Source organism: Protopterus annectens, chromosome 7.part0 (assembly GCF_019279795.1).
Source record: "Protopterus annectens isolate FY-2018-M chromosome 7.part0, PAN1.0, whole genome shotgun sequence".
In the NCBI taxonomy this organism is placed as follows: domain Eukaryota; kingdom Metazoa; phylum Chordata; order Ceratodontiformes; family Protopteridae; genus Protopterus; species Protopterus annectens.
Window position 1 is genome coordinate 1,654,123,153 of NC_056739.1, and position 15,000 is coordinate 1,654,138,152.

The following is a 15,000-nucleotide window of genomic DNA, read 5'->3' on the forward strand; positions in this document are numbered from 1 at the left end:
CTGTCTCTAGCTCTTCCTTTCTCTGTTTAGTTTTCCATCTTTCCTGTCTTTACGTTCACTCCAGCCTTCTCATTAGTATTCAAAAGTGTGCAAGCTGATTGGTCAGCCCAACCAGTGTGCCCACTGTAAATCACGTCTATACCAACAGAAAAAGTCGCTGAAGTACCAGATTTTTATGTTGACATATGCTATGGAGAACAAAGCAAAATACAAGAAAAATCAGATAGTGTCTGCAAAACTAAAGAAATAGAAATGCACCTGATTTTCATTGTATATCTGTGCTGTCCCTCCTTAAATCCTGACAGTCGTACCTCTCAGCTGTCTGGATTATTAAAGATTGCCATATTTTTAACTCATGTTTTTTTTCTTTTCCTCACAAAAGATGTATTTTTCTGGCAAGCACTTTGGGATTGAAGTCATTAAATAATGACACACATTTGAGGCTTAGGCTTCAAAAAAAAAAAAAAAAACAAGATATATTTATATATATATATATATATATATATATATATATATATATATATATATATATATATATATATATATATATATATATATATATATATGTGTATGTCGGTATATACATATTTATATATGGATATGGATCTATGTTGTTACATCAGACTGTATACGGTCAAGACCCTATGACTGAATCTCTGTTACCTGGAAAGCTTTAAAAAATAAGAAAACTCTGTGTTTTTACAGGATGGCAACCCCCTCCCCCACAACCCTCATACCCCTTGCTAATTCTATATTCTAACTCCTAGATCACACTACACTAGGGAAAGTGTAAAATCCCTGATCCCCACCATACCATGATCATACCATACCATTATCTCCAAGCAATTGCTTCAACTTGATCATATCTCGACCATATGAAGTTAAACTTTCTGAAAAGTCCAACTTCCAGATGGGACCGTATATGTATATAAATATGTATGTATATGAACTTGCATAAAACTCACATCTGATTTCCTCTTTCCAAGATAAATCACACTTGAAAAACATTCCTCCTAGAATTCAGAAAAATTACCAGCTGTTACGTAAATGGCCTACTGCAGGTTGTTTAATTTACATGATCCATGAAAAATACAAATCATAGACAGTTTAGCCACAATGAGGAATGGAAGACCTATTATCAGCTCATCTGCATGTTTCTGAACTGCATTTTTTATCATTAGTGATGATAGCCCTGTCAACACACACACACACACACACACACACACACACACACACACACACACACACACACACACACACACACACACACACACACACGTCCATACTCTTGATCTCCTACCTAACACCTCTACTGCAACCAACCAAGCAGATGAACACTCACAAACACATTCATTCATTTCCATTCATACCCCTTCAGGCATACACAAACACTTCCTCTTACATATACTCTCCACAGCACCACATCTCCACTGAACTTAGATGCGCTGTGACTACTTCTACCGAATTTAAAGGATGACCGCCATCTTTTGTCAGAGTTAAATTTTCCTACTGACCATGGTAATTTATGCAGCACAGTGAATTTTTTTTCATCAGGGTGTATTGTTAACCACAGGCATTTCTGCAGGATAGAACATGGATAATTAGCATTAGGTGCTCCACCAAATTGTCTCCTTACCATTTACCATGGCTGATAGGACTGCCCTCTGTGCTGAAGCTCCCACTCATGGAAAATCAGTGGAATAGAGTATTCTCTGATTTGGAAAGGGTTACCATGACAGGAAGCCTAATTATGAGAAGACTTGGCTGAATATAACCATTTCTGAATTCTCGCCTTCCTGTATAGCATGGTCTTGTGACTATAGAGACAGCAATTGCTAAGTTGACATGTGTAACAATTTTGAACTAATTTTTAGTTAACAATGACAAAGTTGAATGCATATTGCTAATTAAGTAATAATGCCCAAAATTACTATTGTATGCATCAGGTATTAAGTTAAAAAAACCATTGGGGCAAATTTACAGGGCAATAATGAAAGCAAACCGGTAATGAGAAGCCCACTGTCACAGCCTGAGAGGTTCTCCATCCATGGGAAGTACAATATTTCCCTGTAATGCTCACCTTGTCAAGCATTATCCTACTAGAATTTTTTTTTTCTAAGTTGTTTTGGACATGTTTTACTTATAAATAAATAAATAAATATATATATATATATATATATATATATATATATATATATATATATATATATATTTGATTTAAAATAGTTCTGCCTGCTAATGTTTGAAAGTCGGTGTAGTGTATGATGTAATTGTTGTTCAGAAAGTATATTAGATCTAAAATATAAATAATTTAGAAAATCTGCTACACACACATATACACACACAAACACACACACACACCACACACACACACACACACACACACACACACACACACACACACACACACACATACATACTCACATACAGAAACATGCGCTCATTATAATAGCATTGAGATACAGTCTTCCCATTTGTGCATAATTTTGCCAAGAAAGAAGGGCAATTCTAAAAGTACTACAGATTTCTTTGAAAGTGCAAACAGCACAGGGACAAATCTATAGCGTTATAGTCAGAATGCTTGCAGCATTGCTACTTTTGGCTGTTCCTTAAACAACGTTTGAACTGAGTGCTTGGCTTCTACTTCCAAATGTGTGTACACCTTTGAGCATATTTAACTTTGAAGGTGCTTGGTAGGTGTATGTTTATTGTACATTTTAAACAACTTACTTTGAATAATACACCCTTTGGGATTTTTGGCAATGACCCCTGCTTATGGTAACATCATTGACTTGAACACAGTTTGGTGGTATTACTATAAACACAAGATTTTGCTGAAAATTGAAGAAAGATGTGTTCCAAGCAATTTGCTTAAATTATGCAATAAACACACATCTACCGAGTTTGTAAAAGTATAATTGTTTAGTGTGGAAACAATAATGGTGTCCTCAGAATTTTTTTTTTTATAGCATAAAAATTTACTGCCATAAGGAGGCACACATTTTTTTTACCGCTATGTCTGTGTATTTAAATACCTCTTGAATGTTGACTGCCCAGCGGGAGTTGCTTATTATCAAAGCTCATTTTCTAATTATTGTTAGCAGCTGCATGACTATTGTGGCTGTACCAGTTTATGTTATATATGTATAGGTATATGTTAAAAAAAAAAATTGGAATTTTTAACAGACTAGATGCCAGACATATTCTGGCAGTCTTCTGATATGAGTAAATGCTAAGCTATGCAGTCAAAATTGCACCTAAAAGTGAAGTTTTTGTATGGATTTTCTTCCTGCTTTTATAAGACAATAACATTTTAGCATGACCTTGCCTGCAACATGCAACTGGATATATAAAGCCATTTTATATTTCATATTTCATCTCTCGTGTGCTGTTATCTCTGTTTTTCAAATGCTTTATAAATTTGTCTCTTGCTACATTGCCAGAAACATTCTCTCCACTACAAAAGTTAACACTAGAACTCTGGAAGTAGATGTCAGTAAAAAGCAATACAAAATGAAACGCAGTACTCTTCTTATAAAGCATAGCATATGTTAATATCTGCTAAGTACTCCCTCTTTGTTCAGCTTTGCTAATATGTTTTAATTTTCTCCCTTTCTAATATTGAACTCTAGCTCACCCTCCACTCCCACCATGCTCCTCCTTACACATACACAGCTTGCAGCCTGCCAAAATGCTAATCCAGCACTACTAGAGTTATATTTCTGTGGTTCACTGTAACTGATGCTGAGGAGGCCACAATGCACACTGTTGTGGGAGTCTGAGACATGATATCTCTCTATCTCCACTGCCATAACTGAGGGCTCTTACTTATGCTACAACATCTTGATTTAATTTTCATGTCAGTAGCACAAGGCAGACACACACAGACCGGCTGCAGAAAGCTTCGCTATCTCTTGTCCTAGCGTCTGCCTCTGAAATATAGTAAGGTGTATAATGAAAAAAATGTCTAATAACTGGAGCTTTGTCACTGCATTCTGTAAGTCTTTCATGCAGTTACCATCAAAACACATGCTTAGGATTTTTCAAACTATACAAGGACTTGTTTATCTGTCTAGTCAATATTACATTTCTTAGTAGCTTTAAATGTACAATCAATTTAGCAAAAAAAAAAAAAAAAAAAAGGTATGCTATGCTAATTCACTTGTCTGACTATGTCAACACAACCAGTGGCAAAACGTGGCTGGAAGATAATATAATACATTTATATAAATGGTATATTTTTGTTGTCTTTTTAGTATTTGATAAAACATTAACTGCTGTAATAAATGAGTGAGAAAGACAGAGAAATGGAAAGGGAGAGACAAGCAGGAAAACTGTGCAAGTGATACTAATGTGTATTAGTGTCCTGCATTTGTGAAAGGCAACAACCAGTGGCTCTGTCTATATGGCCATTTAATTGTGCTCTGAGCATGAGAGATCTGGGCCTCCTCTAACAGAAAAGAAGACATCATCAGAATCAGATTCTCCTCCCCCCTCTACCTGAATAGATTTTTTGATATTTTCAGGTAACACTTAGAAAGGCACGGATGAATCTTTCTTTGAGCACCTTTTGAGCACTGATGAAATTAAGTAGCTTCCTCACAGCAGTACTGGCACAAAGTGGTTTGCTCACACCCATAAGCACTGATGACATTAAGTGGCTTGTTCATGGGCACACTTGTCTAGCTAAGTTGCTTGTTCAGTCACACACTGTGAAACAGGAGATTGAAATAATCAGATCAAAGTCTGCGAGATGAAGTATGTTATTAGTTTGCAACATTAACTTTCTGTGCTATATTGCCAATTTAAGATCAGTACTACAGTGGTTGCTGCTACCCTAGCTCAATTCCAGACTGTAGTTCATGTCCTCATGAGCAGTGCTCACATGTACTGAAATGATCTTACATGGGGTTTCAGTTTTACTTCAATATAGCAATAACCCATGCCTGGGTGTGGGTAATGCTAAATTTACCCATGGTTGGCGTGGTTTGGTCCCGAGGGCGAAGCCCAAGGGACCAAACAAAGCCAACCGTGGGTAAATTTAGCATTACCCACACCCAGAAGTGGGTTATTGCTATTATACCATGACATTATTTAAGAAAAGAAACTATTACTTTTCTTAAATAATGGCATAGTATAATGCCTGTTTACTGCCCTTCCGCAGATGTCTGGCATCCGGCAGTTCTGATGTACTGCGCCGCGCAGTACATCAGAGTTGACAAAAGCAACGGAGAAAGCAAGATCTCCGTTGCTTTTCGAATGTCTCGCTATGTTAAATGAGTTTAACATAGCGAGACAGTTTTAAAATAAGCAACGGACATCTCCGTTGCTTATTTTAAACTGTCTCGCTATGTTAAACTCATTTAACATAGCGAGACACTAAAAGCAATGGAGATCTTGCTTTCTCCGTTGTTTTAAATGCTCGCTATGTTAAATGGGTTTAACATGGCGAGACAGCAAAATAAGCAACGGAGATCTCCGTTGCTTATTTTAAAGCTGTCTCGCCATGTTAAACCCATTTAACATAGCGACAGTGTTTAAAACGAGTTATACTAATGGAAAAAAGTCCGGGCGACCGGACCTTTTTCCATTAGTATAACTCGATTTACAACGGGCACGCTGGCCAATCAGCGTGCACGTTTTGGGGGGATCATGGTATAATCTGCAATAATGTAGGGGGAGGAGAGTGTACTCACTTAAGAAACACAGTGCTTGTATTATGGTATACACATATACAGACACAAATGCACACAGACACACACACACACACATTATATATATACATATATATATAGTTATATAGATATACATATAAATATATAGAAATCAATATAACATACACATGTGCATGTAAATCAACATACACACATACACACACACACACACACACACACACACACACACACACACACACACACACACACACACACACACACACACACACACACATTTTATACAGTTTACTGTATTTGAATCTAGGGCATTTACTTACATTGATGTCTTTGCCTGCCCAATTACATTCCTCTCTCCACTCCACAGGAGCTGGCCAATGAATCTGCAAAAAAAAATTGAACATGACAGATTTTAGTGAGAGCAGTAACCTGATACAAAGAATTTTAGTTAGGGTCATAACCCTCTAGCTGAATGAATGGTATCTTCAGGGAGTGAATAACTTGTCTCCTGATCTACAGGACTGTATCAGATGCACCTGGCTGATGCTGTGTTCTGCGCAGCTGTGTTTCTGCGTGTCAGAGCATCATTTCAGACTGCCTGCTCATTTGACTTCAGGGCAGTAATAATGCTGTTTCAGTTATTGTACTTCAATATAAATTTGACTGCGAAAAGGAGTTGTGGCACTTCCCAGAACAAAAAAATACTATATCTAAAATACAGGGAACTGAATAAACTGGAAAATACTATGTAGGATAACCAGCACATGCAAACTATTCATATAAATGCAGAACAGTATTACTTCAGCATCTACTGTAGGAACCCCCTCACCTTCTGCACTTATAAATGGGAAGAATTGCTTGTATAAGTACAAATTCTATATACATCATGGTACAGCTCACAGAAAATATGTATCTCAGTGACAGAAGAAAATGACTTAAGCTGAAAAAGCAAAATGTGCTCATCTTTGATGTGCTGAAAAGCAAGACAGCTCTGGACTCTTCTACGACCTCTATGTTTGATGTGATCAGAGCAAATATTTATCCCTTACACCATCTGTCTTGCTATATGAATAAGACAGCAATCAAAATACTGTGGTGGTCAAAGAAAGGAAGTCCAGAAAAATGCAAATTTATGAGATTATATTTGCCACATTAAATATTGACCTTAAGGACTAAACATCAACAACAACAAAATGTATTACATCAATGATTATTCTTACAGAGCAAAGACAATGCTCGTTAGGACTGGGGACAAGCATTTTAGCCAGGATGTAAATTACAACAGTTGTCACATTTATTATGCTTTTCTATGAAACAACTATAGTCTTTAAGTTTCAATTCAAATTCTGAAATTCTAAGGCTTATGAGGCTACTTTTGCCAAACACACTTCAGGTTTGTAACTTATTTCCAAAATGTTATCCTAATTTCTCAACATATCCATCATATGGCATTATTTTACATACTTGCAGTAGTACAAATATAGAAGAATTTTACCACAAATACTATTTTACATTGTGACTCTAGAATTACCTTTTAGCAGAGAACTGCACAGTGGCAATGAAACAGTTCATCAGTTTCCAGTTGGTGGGTGTCTCAAAATGGCATACCGAAACTCTGGATATAAACCTCTAAAACTATAATGGTTTGATCTGCTGTTTACCGTGTGAAATGGATAACCTCGTCAGCTTTTGATCATCATTTGCATGACATTTTTGGAATGCACATCATATGACAGATTCACATAAACTATGGTTTTGATACACATTACTATAAAACAATGACTGGACTTTACATAAACATCTTTCTGGAAAGAATCATTTATATGCCTGTGTAGTAGCTGGTTGGGATGGATGAACCATATTTCAATGTTATGGTACATTGTCCAAACTGCCACATATCTGGCTTAGTGCTTCCCATAAAAAAAAAAAAAAAAAAATCATTTGTTGTAAATCAAAATATTAAGTTATATAATAGAATAGAAATCGAAGATCATCTGAAAATTTTGTTCATGACAAGAACATACATTTCTAGATGAAGATCTTATGACCAAGTACCCTTTTGCAGTTCTAACATTAGAAAGACATAAAATGGCTGTTTGAGTCATTGTACCTACAGGGAATCGTTGAACACTACTAAATGACTAACAGAATAAGTATGAGTTAGCAACTGGCTAGCTGTAAATCAGGAAGGAAGAGCAACTACACATAATGAATTATGCCAGCCAGACCTGTGCTTTACAGGGATATACCCCTGACTATATTCCAGATGACCTGAGTTTGAGTAGTGGTTTGATTACTGAGTGACCCAGGTGGTAGATGGTGAGCAGTGAGTGACCAATGCTGGCTTGCTCTCCTGAGGGAAGGAAGTGATGGTTCTTGTTACTGGGTGCATTTCATAATCATTAAAGTGTGCAATGCATCATGTCCATGCACATGGACAGTAGAATAGGTTCACACAGAGATGCAGGTGCTCATATCACCCCTGAGTTCCATGATCTGCAGTGTGTCTCCCTGGGCCTCAGCTGAAAATGGGTTATGTCCCAGCCGGTCTTTCCCGGTAAACAAATGTTAAATAAATAAATAAATAAATGAGGTGTGCATTTAAGGCTTAAGGAGAAAATGCCCCTGCTGTTGGCATTAATACAGGCTTCAGGCATACCCTCAGCATCCTGGGAGAAGTGTTATTAGTATAGGCTGTTGCAGAGACAGGATAAACTATGAGGTTGGTCCACCCCTTTAGGGTTGGGCTGCTTGTTGAGTTGGTCTGAGTTGGTGCTGGGGTTACAGAAGGCTGATGATCCACATACAGTTGCAGTACCAAACAGTCTTCATAAATGCCCAGATGGTCATTCCCTGCAGTCAGCTCTCACACAAGCCAGTTATCACATTACCACTGACAGGAAGTGAATGGGCTGAGGCTCACTGTTGGGGAGGGGTGCTGATGATTATCAGGTAGAAATCCAAAAAATAAGTACAACCATATTACGTAAATGCCATCCACTGGTCACTTAGCTTTCCTAAGTAACATAAAGGAATCCTAAGCTGGTTTTTGAATGAAGACACTCTAACTTCCAATTTGTAGGAGCTAGCTTTTAAGAAACAATGCAATGAAGACTGAATTTCTATTACACCTTCAATAAAATAATTTCCCTTGACTTTCCTGTTATTGGCATTTTATTATATAGTTGTCAGTAGAAAACCTAAATTCTAAGTTGCAATCCTCCTTTTAGTATTACAATTTGCATTGCAGTTGCATTCTCCCAGAAATTCTCTTCTTTCTGTCTGTGTTAGTTTCTCTGGCTAACTTCCTCTCTTCTGGACCATTCTCAGTGGTCATCCTCTCTTTCTCAGCTTACCTGCTTTATCCACTTCAGGGCTGCAAGGAAAGCTGAGTCAATCCCAGCACTCCATAGGCACAAGACAGGAAAATAATTACAGATAGAATGCCAGTCTATCATGGGAAGCATGCACTCATTCACACACCACAGGTGCACTATGGTCAGTTTGAAGGACTGCTAGCTCACTTACAGCACATTATGATGTACAATGAAACTTCCATAAAACAGAACAGATGCAGGGAACTGTGCACATTGGACACAGAAAATACTCAAGCTCACAATCAAACTCTAGCATTACTGTGAGGCAGTACTGTTAACTAGTGCCCCAGTTTGTCACACATTTTTTTCATATATCTTAAAAATCCCCCATGCTTTAGTATACTTTCTATACCTTAAATCTCACTTCTAGATTTTCTTCATATAAAACATACTACTTTTGTAATTTATTAAATCTCAAAATATTGCATGCTCTGTAAGTATATAATGTCTCTCCATGTCATTATTTCTTTGTACTTAACATTCTTTGTGCAGTGTAAATCTCTTTTTCTGCACTAAAAGTCACACAAACTTTCTCTGTGATCCTGTTTTGGTTTGTATTAAACCCATCTTTACTAAGAATATTATTTTCTGTGCAATAAACATTCTTACCCTGTCAAAGGCTTTCTTTCAAAGTGTGAAACATTTGCAATTGCACCCTTACTTTGTAAAAAATTATCCCCAAATATAACTTTCACATTCTCTCACTTGTTTTCTGTTAGTATGGCACTCTTAGAGTGTATCATATCTAACACTGGCCCTCTCTGTATTTTTCCTGAGTACTGAGACTCCTTTTGTAGGACAATTCTGGGCAATAAACTCTTAGTTTACTGGTCAACACTTGCATTTCTCTTCTGTACTATATGATGCCAGGATTCTTTGCCAGTTTTTCTTTATCCATACCACTTTCTTTCCTGTGTGGTAAACTATTGTTCAAGCACTAAATACTTTCCCTTGAGATGGCACCCTTTGCAAGCAGTAAACCTCCAATTTCCACACTTCTTTCACAATAAACTGCCATTTCCCCAAAATATTTTCTTAAGATAGCACTTAGTTTCCCTTGTCTAATTGAATATCTCTTTATTTGCTTAGATTTGTTCTAATGCTCTAGTTTTTGGATTAAATCAGTTATCTGTGTGGTATTTGTTTTCTGTACTAAATGTCTCTTTCATTCGCAGAAGCATGTGCCGATATGGCAAGACATTAACAATCTCCACAAAATGAAAGAATCTGCTGTACAGATTAGGAAAATGGATCTCACTACCTCACTTAGGATAAAAGACCTGGCTATAAAAAGATCCAGAGCAGTGAAGAGAGTGTGAGTGAAACTGAAAAGTTAAACTTTATACCTCTCTGTTAATTGCTTTGTTGTTGCTTGTCTTTCGGCTTTTCCTGGTAAGGGGTCGCCACAGTGGAACTCCGGTCCACTAATGATTGGCAGTAGATTTTTACGAAATGCCAAGGTGGCAGCTCGACGCCCAACCTTTAACGAAGGCATGCCCATTTACGCATGCATGTCTTTCGAAAGCTACACAACCGTGGGGAGGACATGCAGACTCCACACAGAAGGCACTCCCAAGCCAAGCCAAGAATCGAACAGGAGAACCTCTTGCTGTGAGGTAACAACGCTACCGCCGTACCACCGCAGCATTGGTTATAAACTGATTATGCTCTGTTAGTAACAAAGTTGACCTGAAGGTGAACTAATACTTATTTGGACCTTACATGTCCTTACTCTCCCTTCTTCACTCACTTCCTTACTTCTACCAATTTTGATCCCCTGGCTTTCTCTAAAAAAATACCATAAGTCTGCTTTTTTCTTACTCCTTACTGCAATTCTTCTTAGTATTATACTAACGTACCTTTAATTTCACTATAAACTGGCTAACATTTCACTATTAAATCATCATCATATAACTTGTATCCATTTTTAACCAATGTTTTCATAGTATGTCTAATTTGGTATAATTATTTAAACTACAGTTGTTTTTCTTTGTATTATTTTTTAAGACTGTAAAATTATTGTTCTTAAAATATTTTGTAATACTAAAATGAGCTTCTACCCAGTTGAAGTTTCTCGGTTATCAAATGTCAATAAATAACAATAAAAACAGACCAAGCCAACTAACATACATATTAATATTCTTGGTCTGCTTGCTCCAGTTGCAAAGTTCACACACTACATTGTGAAATCGAAGCGGGACTGTAGAACTGGTATAGAATTCTGAGCCCTGGCTCATTAAGAACTTGGAGGGAAGTTGTCTTGGACAGAAACTCACTTGTACTTGCATAATGATCAAAAATTGACCAGAAATATAGTTTGCTTCTTAAATGATATGTTTAAGAGACCAGTTGGCAAGCATTTAAATGAAATATATGAAATAAAGGGATTTAGCAATACCTACTGCTAAAATGTCATCATGGTAGGAGATGGAAGCCCAGATTTAAAGAAACTGATATTGTTGAGAAGAGTAGAAGAGTAGGCTAAGTGGAGACAAAAAGCAGTACAGATTGTAAACATATTCATTCAACTATTTTCAATAACAACTTTATCCCATTCAAGGCTACACATAGACGCAGAACCTATATTTGCAAGTAATGGTCACATAGAAAGAAATCAGTGCTGAATGGGACTCTCATCTACTGCATGACAAACACACACACTTATTTGGACTGTTGCTACATTATTGACGTTTCTATCAGATATGAATTCAGTTGGTGTAGGGCTTAATATTGATATATTATTGATCAACCACCTTTTTGTTGAACACTACTGTGTGATTCCAGGGATGTTACATTAAGATCAGGATTGTGCTGCCTTGGGGATTTCCCTTTTTCCTAAGATACTGTGATCTTGGATTTGGTATAAATAAGCAGGGGAGAAGCTCTCTACATGAGAAGGTGGAGGGTTTGCCTGACTGCAAAAAAAATATTTTTGTGTGATTTGCTACAATATGACATGCTTAGTATTCAAATGTTTCTGAGGTTTTGCTATTGCGGTTTTATGTAGTGATCATCAAACCACAAGAATTTCATTAGGAAATCATGTTCAGCCTATGATGTAAGTGATGTGAATAAAGTTGCATTTAATACCATTAGCTGCAACACCCAATACTTAACTAGATTCTGTTGAAAATTGATTTGTATTTTGGATTCTTTGTAAGTGTGTTGTCCATCCTTATGGGGTTAGCAGCTGTGTCCCAAGGGGTACTTTATTGGGTCAGTTTCTTTTGTGATATTTTTCTCAGATTTGAAAGCAAAAAAATGGTTATAGATGGCTGGATAATGCTGATGACTGCCAAACTGGGTAGGATATTACTTCAATAAAAGATGCTGTGACAAAACGAAATGCTGCCAGCCCAGCTAGCTGGAATTTTGTAAATAATTCTAAGTCATTTGTGAATACTGATATAATTTATACAGAACTGTATGTTATGTACTGAGGTTCAAGACTGTAACCACCACATACACTGCTGGAACACAAAAGATCAACCTGCAAAACTTAAGAATAGTTGAGGTTAAGTTACTTAATAGCTGGGCCATAAACAAAAGATGTTATCTCTCAGTTTCAACGCAGAAGCAGACACAATGTCTAGAGCCACACATTTTTATATTGTCTGGAAAGAATAGTAATTACTAGATTTAAAATGTAAAGTGTTTTATTGCTTTATGACTTCCTAGTAGCTATACAGTTCTGAGCAAACATCTGTGAGATATGTATTTTTAACACAGAGATGTTAAAATTCTATTAAGTTTCTGTTTAGCCTGGGAACTGAAGTCAGGTGACAAAGAGTGCTGTCATCCAGGCTAACCCAGCAGTAATGTTTGATATTAATCTGGGAACTCTCTCAGAGGGAGACAGTGTATTTTGTATTTTGTCTTGGGCCTAACAAGAACATCTACTCTCGGCATTTGCCTTGCTAATAGTAAGTAGCCAGGGTACAGTAATTTCTTTTAGATATAGATAGGAATATAGTAAATAATAGTTTAGATGTTTTCTGTATTTATTTGAGACTGTCCTGCAATGTTGTTTTAAAATATTTCCTGTGATTTTGAACTCTGAAGTCACTGTGCTGAGTTATTGAGTAATGTCTTGTTATTTTATTATTTATTATTAAATATATTTAAACCTATCTTTGTGGCTGATATTTCTGAGACATATTTAAGCTCTTAAAGTACTGGCATATGTATTGGTGACACTGTACAGGCCATTCCTAAATAGCCTGCTCTTGGTCAAAACTACCATTTGGATAATAGTAACATTACACAGTAGGACTGGACACCTTTTGTTAAGGGTCTTATATTAGCTGATAAGAAGGGGTTGGTGGCAGTGGAAACTACCTTACAGTCTGGGCCAAAGGGGACATAGCTAATAAACCTCTGCCAGCCTTTCCCAGATGTGTGTGCATGTGTGTTTGTATAGAAACCAAATCTCAAAGTGTGCGAGCGTGTGTGTGTGTGTGTGTGTGTGTGTGTGTGTGTGTGTGTGTGTGTGTGTGTGTCAGCTACTTGGGCAGGGACATGAAGCACTGGTTGGACAGAGAGGGTGCTAGATGTCTTGGCCCCTCAGTTGAGATCTTAACCCTATATCTGTGTCAGTGGGGAGTCTTACTGGGGATCTGGAGAAAGAGGGAGAAACCAGCCCCACACTGACTGTGATCTCTGTGTGCTCTTAAGGGAAATTGTACTTTACTGAGTGTGTACTTGTCATCCTCTCATGTACAGCCCTCAATGGTGCCAGTAGTGAGGATTGAGGCTCCTTGTTTATGGGGTCAGTGTAGGAGCATCAAAGATGCCAAATTTTTCCATGATAGTATAAAAAATACACAACTGGTACAGTAGTAATCAGTGTCAATAAATAAGGCACATGAAATTTGAGAAAATGCATATATGTTATGATTAGAAAATAAGTGTAATCATATTATAAAAATCACACGATGATTACAGAACTATGGGCAGTAGAAGTCATCAATGTAAAATTTCACCAGTCTGATTCCAGTAAAGTCATAAAACCATATCTTGAGGCCTGTCAGAAAACTATTAAGAAAGCCTTATAAAATAGTCATCCTATTTTGACTTCTACTTGATTTATGAAGCAATCCACAAGCTGTTTTTTTTTTTGAAAGCCTATGCCTAGAATACAGTGCTGCTAGAACAAGCACCAGGTAGGGGATCCTAATGATGCAAAGGTAAATATCAATAAAAACTAGTAATATTAATGATGCATTATACAACACTTCCTAACATTATCAATTACAATCAGGAAAAGGGATCCAGGATACCTTACTTGAGGGAATCAACATTATCTGCCAATACAATATACTCCTTTGAACAATTTCAGAAATCTAAAGACTCATTAACTATCTAACTGTGGCACACAGAGAAATCTACCTTACTATATGCCACCCATGTTCCAGAAATACAAGACAATAAAAAGCACCTAAATAAAAATTTTTGTTTGGGATATATCCCATGTACCCCATGAGTGTAGACAAAGTTTCCCACACCCACTTCTATATACATATACAAACACAAAGACAACACAAATACAAAGAAAGAGAGATAGTTGGCAAAATGGAGTACTGAATGCTTCCTGTACCATGTGTTTGCCCAGTCTCAGATTCACCCAGTAAAAGCATGTTAGTATTTTTCATTTTAGTTTATATTTATTTATCAGAGTAGAGCACTGATCAAGCATGATCAACTACAGGCTCAGCCTGGGTTGAGATGAACCACAAAACAATGCACAAAAAACATCTTCTTTCAGCTTTTTCCCGGTTAGGGGTCGCCACAGTGGATCACCGTCTGCTCATGATTGGCAGTAGAGTTTTACAGTGTTGAGTTGCCAGCCCGACACCCAACCTTCCACAGAAGGCACACACATGCACGCACTCACACTTAGGGCTAATTTAGTGTGTCCAATCCACCTACAGCATGTCTTTGGGATGTGGGAG

The 15,000-nt window shown here is 37.1% G+C and overlaps 1 protein-coding gene across 1 annotated transcript in view; it reads right to left on the minus strand.

Moving 5' to 3' along the window:
• The window catches only part of SEMA3B (semaphorin 3B), an 898,347-nt gene that overhangs the window by 468,134 nt on the left and 415,213 nt on the right, over window positions 1-15,000 (minus strand). The window contains exon 4 of the mRNA XM_044078181.1: window positions 5,993-6,055. Coding sequence (XP_043934116.1) covers window positions 5,993-6,055 — 63 coding nt within the window. The remainder of the gene's footprint in view (window positions 1-5,992; window positions 6,056-15,000) is intronic.